At 34.1% G+C, this 10,743-nt stretch overlaps 1 protein-coding gene across 1 annotated transcript; it reads right to left on the reverse strand.

Annotated features, from left to right (window-relative positions):
• Positions 1-110: 110 nt before the first annotated feature.
• On the reverse strand, positions 111-8,640 carry LOC123661777 (glucose dehydrogenase [FAD, quinone]-like). The gene is made up of 6 exons (XM_045596718.1): positions 7,757-8,640; positions 6,381-6,597; positions 5,344-5,545; positions 4,150-4,361; positions 3,171-3,320; positions 111-416 (listed from the first exon to the last, which is right to left on the reverse strand). Exons 1-6 carry the CDS (start codon positions 8,638-8,640, stop codon positions 201-203), a joined length of 1,881 nt encoding a protein of 626 aa, XP_045452674.1. The 3' UTR covers positions 111-200.
• Between the last annotated feature and the right edge of the window lie 2,103 nt (positions 8,641-10,743).

The following is a 10,743-nucleotide window of genomic DNA, read 5'->3' on the forward strand; positions in this document are numbered from 1 at the left end:
TTATTGTAATAACTAATGTTATGTAATGACGTCCATAAATTATTTTAATTTTTAGTTAAGGATAAAAAAAACTGGTAATACACCACACATTAATATTACTTTTAACATACTTAAATAATATATAATGTAATTAACAATCATAGCCTATTCAATCAACTAAAGTTTTACTCTTTGGATTTTAATTTGATATAGGACACCAATCAGCGTATAGATTCTATCGGCATGTTCCAGTCTTGTTTAATAAGGTCTGAAGCTTTTTCTGCTATCATGACCACAGGGGCGTGGGTGTGTGATGCTGGTATGCGTGGTATAATTGACGCATCCACAACTCGCAGTCCCTTGACACCATGTACTAGTAATCGAGCAGAAACTACTGATGTTGGATCAGTTGAAGGTCCCATTTTGCACGTACCCACCTGTGGGAGAAAACAAATCATAAAGAGAATATTAAGAGGGAGTTTAGATTTTCATTCGTCACTTGCAATTACTATCAAGAAGTATAATTGTAGCAATAAACAATTGAGAGAAACTATGTCTAGCCTATAATTTGTACAGTGCTAAAGTCTATTTTGCTTTTCAGAAGAAATTAAGTTAGGCTAATCAGTATTACAGATTTTACACACAATCAATACATATAATAAAAATGTAAAGGATCGCTGTCTGTAGATGCAAAATATATGACAAAAAATATTATTAGGACCTTTATCAACGCAAATAGCACTCAAAACAATGTTTGAATTTTTATCAGTTTGTCTATTTGTCAGTGCGTTTGGGCACGCTAATCTCAGAAACGGCTTATCCGATTTAGATGTGGTTTTCACTAATATATTGTGGTAAGCTTTAGTTGACATTGTGTTTGTTTCATGTCAATCGGTTCATAAATTAAAAAAAAAAACTATGCGATTTTAAAGGTGTCACGGTGAACGTGTAAATGTAGCGTCGGTGTTCAAAATCCAAAATAATACATACATACATACATATCACGCCTCTTTCCCGTAGGGGTAGGCAGAGATCACTCCTTTCCACTTGCTACGATCCTTACATACTTCTTTCGCTTCGTCCACTTTCATTATTCCCTTCATACATGCTCTTCGGTTTAGGGTACTCTTGACCTGGCCTTTTTTCAAGATGTCCCTTATTTTGGTCTCGGAACGTCCGCCGAGGTCTACCCCTTCCAACCCTTCCATCCACACTCGCTTTATACACTTTTTCCGTTAATCGTTCTTCACTCATTCTCTCGACATGACCAAACCATCTGAGCATACCTTTCTCAATTTTTGTCACTACATCTTCTTTCAGACCACAACGTTTCCTTATCTCACTATTTCTTATCCTGTCACTCAGTTTAACTCCTATCATACTTCTCAACGCTCTCATCTCAACTGCATTTATTCTGCTTTCATGTTTCTTCTGCCATACCCAACTTTTACTTCCGTACATGAGTGTCGGAATCAACACCCCCTCATGTACAACCAAACAAGCCTTGTTAGACACCTTCCAACTGCTCATAAAGGAGTGCACAGCTCCATTCACCCTGTTTCCTGCATTCACTCTTCTTTCAATATCACTCTCACACTTTCCATCTCTTGTAAATTTTGAACCCAGATACACAAACTCATTCACTTGTTCAATTTGTTCATCTCCAATCACGATATTGCAGGCTGTCACTGCCTCATCTCTTTCAAACACCATCACTTTCGTCTTCTTTACATTCATCTTCATTCCCTTTCTTACATAAGCTCCACTCATATCAGTTACCATCTCCTGCAACTCCTCAGGCGAAGACGCAAGTAGTACTTGATCATCAGCATAGAGAAGACATTTGACGAGTAACTCATTCATTCTCAACTTATTTTCATTCTCTTTTAAATCTGTCAAACAATTGTCCATGAATAGATTAAACAGCCACGGTGACGCTACACATCCCTGTCTAACACCTTTTTCGATATTAAACCATACAGTGTATGCCCCATTTATCCTCACACAAGCACTAGAATCCCTATAAAGAGATTGCAACGCTCGTATGAGGACACTGCTCACGCCATTCACGGACAATGCTGACCACAATTCATAATAAATAAATAAAATAAATAAATTCCTCATCACTCCAATAAATCGAAACTCCAATTATCCAAAATAAATCGAAAGATATATCCAATAATTGTGTTTGCTCGCAAACGAAAAAAAAAACCGACTTCAATTACATCGACGAGTAATACAACGTAGATCGACGAAAAAATAGTCAAGTAACTACGCGTTATCAAAGATTACTTAAAAAGTAGTGATCAGATCTCAATAAAATTTATATGTGACCACATGACAAACATCAGCTTTCGATTAAATTAAAAATTATCAAAATCGGTACAACCAGTAAAAAGTTATTGCGGATTTTCAAGAGTTTCCCTCGATTTCTCTGGGATCCCATCATCAGATCCTGGTTTCCTTATCATGGTACTAAACTAGAGATATCTTCTTTCCAACAAAAAAAGAATTATCAAAATCAGTACATCCAGTAGAAAGTTATGCGGTATAATACAACGTAGGTCGACGAAAAAAGCGTCAAGTAAAAACGCATTATTAGATATAACTCGAAAAGTAGTTGTTAGATCTCAAATAAATTTAAATGGGACCAATTGGCACACACCACCTTTCGATTAAAACAAAATTTGTCGAAATCGGTCTACCCGGTCAAAAGTTCTGATGTAACATACATAAAAAAAAAAAAAAAAAAAAAAATACAGTCGAATTGAGAACCTCCTCCTTTTTTGGAAGTCGGTTAAAAAATAAATACAGTCGAATTGAGAACCTCCTTCTTTTTTGGAAGTCTGTTAAAAAATGGTGTTCAAAGTCAATATTCCACGCGGACTATGACGGATATATGTTTTTTACGGTTTTAAAACATCTAACCTAGATTTGAATACGCGAATAGCAACATAATCGAGGCGTTCTATTCACTAGGTAACTTGGAAAAGAAAATCTATACTTATTTATATTATAAAGTGTTTGTTCCGTTCCTTGGAACATGTTCGCGGTAATTGTATCTACCAAACTGATTTTAGTTTGGCGTTAAGAATCTTGTTTATTAATTACGGTATAAAATACGACTGAACATTATTTGGTGCTTAATAAAAAAAAAAAAAAAAAAATGTAATTTATTTTTACTGAAATACCTGATGATCCAACGTAATCGAAGTTTGCATTATAGCACATTCCCAATATTCTTCGGAATCGAAGCGATAATCTTTACAGTTAGGGAAGGGCGTATCATGTAATCTTGTGCCATAACGTTGAAATGCTTTGGTGTTAATTATTTTTTGTGCCTGTTAGAAGAAAAACGAAAGGGATAACATTATGAGTAGGTTCATTGTTCAAGTTATTTTTTTGAAGTGAAACTTCTTTAGGCGCATGAGCGTAAATTTTTTATGGATGAAATGGCAACGTCTTGATGAAACGGGTTGCGGTTTTTGTAGATGGCGCTGAACGGAAATCTAAAGCTTTAGATTTGTATAGGTAAATATAAACGAGAGTTAAAAATAAGTTTGCCAAAGAAGTTTCACTTCTGACACGTGTACTTTGCACGCACGCACTTTTTTTTATAAAATGACTAGATTTTAAAGTCTTCGTGGAGCTTGATTAAATGGTAAATATACTTATAAATATTTTTAAATTAAGTGACATAATATCGAAGTAAAACAATGGCTCTATTGCATAAAAAAGTAATAGATCGATACTCTATGCAAATCGTGAGTACCTAGTATGAGTATTTTATATTTTAATAAATTTTTTACACTTTCTTTTGAATTCAAGTCTTCTAATATTCTATTAGTTACATAGCAGGAGGTAAAACCATATTATTATTAGAGCCACTTATTTTATTTATACTAATATTATAAAGCTAAAAAGTTTGTTTTTTTAAACACGCTAATCTCAGCAACTACTGGTTCGAATTTAAAAATTCTTTTTATGCTGGATAGTCCATTTACCGAAGAAGACTATTGCCTGTTTTCCCTCAAATTAAGACGTGTGAAATCGCGGGGCACGTAGCTAACTATTTGTAAAATTTTGTTTCATGTTAGGTACCTATATATTTTTGGCTACAAAAACCCGTCAATATCACTTAACTTTCTTCTTCACGTTTGAAATACTTACAAACCGAACTCCTTCCTTTAATGATTGTAAATCTTCAGGATGGTTGAAATAGTTAGGATTTATTTTCGGTTGATCTGTGAAGTTTGCGGAATGTAGCGTTAAACGTCCAACGCTACGAGGCCGAATGAGAATCGGATTTAATGCGAAGGAATTTTGACGGTCTCGAAGTGATAGTGAACCATAAACTTCTTTGTACCATTGATCCGTTACACCTGAAAACAATTGCTTTTTTAACCGACTTCAAAAAAGGAGGAGGTTACTCAATTATTATTAGTATGTATTTTTCTACGCCGTCATTATAAAATAAAAAATAAATAATTAATCTAAAAATTAAAAAAAAAATTAGCGGTGAACTACCCTTAACATTTAGGGGGATGAAAAATAGATGTTGTTCGATTCTCAGACCTACCGATATGCACACAAAATTTTAATGAGAATCGGTCAAGCCGTTTCGGAGGAGTTTAATTACAAACACCGCGACACGAGAATTTTATATATTAGATATTTTTATGTATGTTCGGGGATAACTTCGTCGTTTATAAACCGATTTTGATAATTCTTTTTTTGTTGGAAAGGAGATATCCTAAGTCTGGTACCATGATAAGGAATACAGGATCTGATGATGGGATCCCAGAGAACTCGAGGGAAACCCTCGAAAATTCGCGTAACTTTTTACTGGGTGTATTGATTTTGATGATTTTTAATTTAATCGAAAGCCGTTGTTTGTCATGTGGTCACACTTAAATTTCATCGAGATCTGATTACAACTTTTGGAGTAATCTTTGATAATGCGTATTTATAAGAGTATTTTTTCGTCTACTCACGTTGTATTACTTGTCGATGTAATTGAAGTCGGTTTTTTTCGTTTGCCAGCAAACACAATTATTATTATTATCATTATATTATATTTTTATTTATTTAATATCTAAATACTTTTCATACATTATATTTGTTTCATTGGACTTTTTTAATTTTTAGAATAACAATGTTAATTAATCCTAATATTTAAATCTAGCCTTGGTCACACCTTATAGTCTTAGTTAACCGGTCAAAGTGTGCCTGGACGTTTCAGAAAATATTCCAGATAAACTGACAATCAGATGAACGACCAAACCTTTTATAATATTAAAACAGATTAAGTACTCCAGTTTGAATAGATGTCAAGGTAATAATGTGTTAGAAGACAAAATTTACCTAGCATAGATCGTATTATTCCGAATAAATCGCCAGCTAGTGAACCAGCACCCATTACGAGCTCTATGTCTGGTCGGCCCTCTGCGAGGCCTTTTCCATACTTTGTTTGGGTGAACGCTAACCCAGCTGCACCCCCAGGGATAGTCAGCGGCCCTTGACCTATCATGTACAGCGCTGCAGACGTTGGCGATGCCGCCATAAGCTGTGTTTATTGCACAAGGAACTAAATAAAACATAACACTGCTTTTTGGTTCTATGTAGCAATCTTATTATGAAATTTAAGAGATACCTACGTTAAGGTATGGGCAAAGTAATGCATTTGAAATAGCGTAATGAATCCTCGTTAAAACATAATTAAATTTGTTAAACAGGTATATAGTTGTGTATTTTTAACCGACTTCCAAAAAAGGAGGAGGTTCTCAATTCGACTATTTTTTTATATGTATGTGACTTCAGAACTTTGACTGGGTCGACCGATTTCGACAATTTTTTTTTAATCAAAAGGTGGTGTGTTATTTGGTCCCATTTAAATTTATTTGAGATCTAACAACTACTTTTCGAGTTATATCTAATAATGCGTTTTTACTTGACGCTTTTTTCGTCGACCTACGTTGTATTATACCACACAACTTTTTACTGGATGTACCGATTTTGATAATTCTTTTTTTGTTGGAAAGAAGATATCCCTTGTTTGGTACCATGATAAGGAAACCAGGGTTTGATGATGGGATCCCAGAGAAATCGAGAGAAACTCTCGCAAATCCGCATAACTTTTTACTGGGTGTACCGATGTTGATAATTTTTGATTTAATCGAAAGCTGATGTTTATCATGAGATCTGATAACTACTTTTTGAGTTATCTTTGATAACGCGTAGTTACTTGACTATTTTATCGTTGATCTACGTTGTATTACTTGTCGATGTACTTGAAGTCGGTTTTTTTCGTTTGCGAGCAAATACAATTATTAAAGTTTAACGATTACTAAGATGGAGATCTTCTCTTTACATTGTAGTAATGTGCGAAATAACATACTTACATCGTTAACACATAAATTTGTTGTATTGACAATGAACGCGTTTCCGGAAAATGTTACGTGATCTTGTAGGTTGTAGCCAACAGGTAAATTTACTATGGTGTTAATTCCAAGTTGTTTTAAGTGTTCCTCAGGGCCTACGCCAGATAACATCAACAATTGTGCTGAACCAAAAGTACCAGCCGACAAAATAACTTCTTTTCTAGCAAATATTCTTTTTCTGAAAGAAAAATAATATCAATTAGGAACTTACAACTTATTAGATGTCTTATTTTTCATACTTACTACATAAAGTTACATATTTCAATTATGTATCAAACTTTGAAGAAACTTAATAAAATAGGCAGTCTAAATTACACGAAAATAACGTTAGGTTATAAATGAGTACCACCTATGATTTATTTGATTATATCATATTTTGTTCATGCCACGTTGACGCAGCGATCACAGCCATGTACCTGTTGCGCTGGCGGTTGCGGGTTCGATCCCCGCACATGACAAACATTTTATTGGCCGTACAGGTGTTTGCCGTGGTCTGGGTGTTTGTGCAGTCCTAGTGGGCCTCCGTGCCTCGGAGAACACGTCAAGCCGTCGGTCCCGGTTGTTATCACGTACTGATAGCGATCGTTACTCATAGTAGTGAATATACAACATCAACTTTATGTATAATTTTTCTGTACATTATTTTTAGTGTAATAAAGTATATATATATATCCGCAAACCCGCATTGGAGCAGCGTGGTGGATTAAGCTCTGATTCTTCTCCTACACGGGGAAAGACGCCTATGCCCAGTAGTGGGATATTACAGGCTGAAGCGGTATTTTGTTCAATTTGCAGTCAAGATCGTTGGCTTATGTGTTTTCTTATTACAATCATTGGCACATAAAGTGCTTATTTCTAAGACTTATTACTAAGACTTTGTATTTTATTATATTTTTGTGTTTTCTGATTTAAACAACAGGTTGAAATAGAACTCCTTAAATCCACAAATTACTTGTACTTCAGTGATTTATTAGCAACTTAATGTTTCATTGCAGAAATATATATATATATATATATATATATATATATATATATATATATATATATATATATATATATATATATTGTAAGGTAGTTAAACTCTCATTATACTCTCATATATATATATATATATATATATATAGGTCAAATTTAAATTTCATCGAGGTCTGATTACAACTTTTGGAGTAATCTTTGATAATGCGTATTTACTTGACTATTTTTTCGTCTACCTACGTTGTCTTACTTCTTGATACTCGTATAATTGAAGTCGGTTTTTCTTCGTTTGCCTGCAAACACAATTATATTCTATTGCGTTATTTAATACAAAAAAAAAAATAATAAATTCAAAATTGTACCTTTTCCCATTTTTTATAAATTCCACTCCTTTTGCTACGTTAGTTATAGAATCAATTAAAATTTTTGTTACAGTTGTGTACTTCGATACTCTGAGATTTCTTCTAAATCGGACTGGTTCCAAAAAGGCTTTTGACGTGCTACATCGTCTACCATTCCTTATAGTTGCCTGAGGTTTAGAAAAACCGATTACTTTTTCTCCATTAGGGTCATTCCATTCGTAACCAAGTTCTTCACCTGCCTTTTTAAATGCATCATTGAGTGGTGTCGAATAAGTTCCATAATCAATATCTAGATAACCTCCCACACCATGAAATATTGAGTTATTTAAATAACTTATTTTCATGTTTTCAGACTTCTTGAAATATGGTAATATTTCTTTGTAGCTCCAACCTTCATTACCCATTCGGGCCCAATCGTTGTAATCTTCGGGATGACCTCGTTGATATATTAAGAAATTAAGAACACTGCTACCACCAAGAACCTTACCACGGGGCATGTAGCAGACTTTTCCTCTGAGATCTCGACACGCCTTTTCTTCTGGATCAGAAGTGTATCCCCAATTCATAGGTGTGATTGATAAGAAAGGAGCAAATATTGGAATATCGGAAAAGAAGTTCTCATTACCGCCAGCTTCCAAGAGTAACACTTTCCAAAGTGGTATTTCTGATAAGCGATTAGCTACAACGCATCCAGCTGAACCAGCACCTATTACAATAAAGTCATATTCTTGACCTTCTTTAGGTGTGTAATCAGGTACAAATCCTTCTTTTTCGACGCGGGGTAGTGGTCTAAATAAATTTGTCCAGAAATCCAAGATATTAAATCTTTGTAATAAAGTTCCAGTTATATTAAGAACAATCAATAGGTATACTGATAACCGCATATTATTTCTTTTTTGCACGTTACCTTATATTACGTTATCCTTAAAATTTAGAAAATTATTCATTAGCAAAGCGATATGTTCGCTGAGACAATAATTAAAAAAAAAAAATTTCAAACCTTAAACATTTATAAACACAAAGCAATGTACTTTAAAGAAAAAAAGTGAAATAGCCGTTTAGCGAGGTATTAAAAATTTCGACCTCTTTAAGAAACGATAGTATTACGGAGGCACGAATTAATTATCTCATTTCTGTATTTTAATTAGTTTCAACGTTATATTATATTTCCATATTTTAATAAATAAAATATAGTTTTTTGCAATTTAATAGAATAGAATATTTAAAGCAATGGTTCACTATGCAATAAATATTCGAAGGACATTCTTTGTCATAGAGCTGATATTTATATTGCTTGAATAACAGATGAAACTTTAGCGAACCTAATTATTAAATCTCATCAGATTCAATATGATGCTCGGTATTTCTACAGTGAGTCTGCGTTTATATGAACTACGCTTAAGTGATAGATATTTTTGCACTACCTTAGACAACTTTAAGTAAAAATAATTTTCTTTGGGGTACTTATTTAGATTAGATTAGACTAACTGACCCTGCAAACGTTGTTTTGCCATATATGTTATTAACCCCCTTTAACTCCTCCCCCCCTTATAAATAACTTAGCTATATGAAAAATAGATGTTGGCCGATTCTCAGACCCACCCGATATGCACACAAAATTTTATAAAAATCAGTCCAGCCGTTTCGGAGGAGTATTGTAACTAACATTGTGACACAAGAATTTTATATATAACATTTTCACAGAATTTTTTGTTCAATCACAATAAAATATAGCCTATGTCACTCCTGAATAGTGTAGCTTTCTGTTAGTGAAAGAATTTTCGTGATCGGATCAGTATTTGCGAAGATTACCCCCTATAAACAAACAAAGTTAGAAACTTTACCTCTTTATAATAGTTAATTAATAATTAGTATAGATAAATATATGTCTTGTGATAAGAATTTACTAGATGATAATAAATAATGATAATAATATGAAAACAGATATAGGAAAAAATCGCATAAAAGTTATAAAAACATGGACAAATCCAATTTCTCAATATCGAGTAATGAAGAGCTATGAGAGCTAGAAGATTTTTATTCTAAAGGCATATATGCTTGAGTTTTCAATCCGCCTCGAGTCTGGGTATTTTTATTCTACTGTATAAAGATACATTTATTTAAAAAGTGGGTAGGTATATCAGTCGCTTGCTACCCAAACTGGCATTTAGTTATATTAAGAACAAATGACCATATGTTTGTGTTATATAACTATGGTTATGATTTAATACGCCAGCTGTGTATTTTAATGAGGATCAAGTAATTATTTCATGAGATTATTGTGATTAGTTTGAAAATATTATAATTGACTTTCTTTGCTTCTTGGTAAAGAAAAAAATAGTTTTTAGTTTCTTAGTTCGCTGTGTGATTACGGCAGTAAAGAATATAGCCACTCCCTTTCTTTCTGTGGGTGTCGTACGAGGCAAATAAGGGATAAGAAAGTTCCACTACCACCTTGGAACCTATAAAGCCGACCGATGGCGGGATAACCATCCAACCGCTGGCTTTGAAATACACAGGCTGAAGACGGACAGCAGCGTTTTCGGTGAGACAAAGTCAGCCCTGCGGTCACCAATCCGCCTGCCCAGCGTGGTGACTATGAGCAAAACATATGATTTCGTTCCATAATGTCAGGCGTGAACTTGGACTGGCCTATGTCCAGCAGTGGATTGCGATAGGCTGAAGTGTTGCCAGTAGCCATCGGTCCTGCGATACAGATGACTAGCCTATTGCCACTTCAACTTACTAACTCTGTGGGCTATGTCGGTTATTTTAGTTCTCTCGCGGAGTCTCATTTCTAACCTAAGCGCTATGCTTGGCCGATTCATTGCACATGGAACGACTTTAAACTTGTGGACTGTATGTTGATAGACTATTATGGATTCATGTGATCTATCCATCAGGCTATTAATCAATTAGTATCATATCATATAATAAATGTAAATAAAATACACGCTAACAGAAATGACTTTTATGGAGGTGATTGA

This window comes from Melitaea cinxia, chromosome 2 (assembly GCF_905220565.1).
Source record: "Melitaea cinxia chromosome 2, ilMelCinx1.1, whole genome shotgun sequence".
NCBI lineage: Eukaryota > Metazoa > Arthropoda > Insecta > Lepidoptera > Nymphalidae > Melitaea > Melitaea cinxia.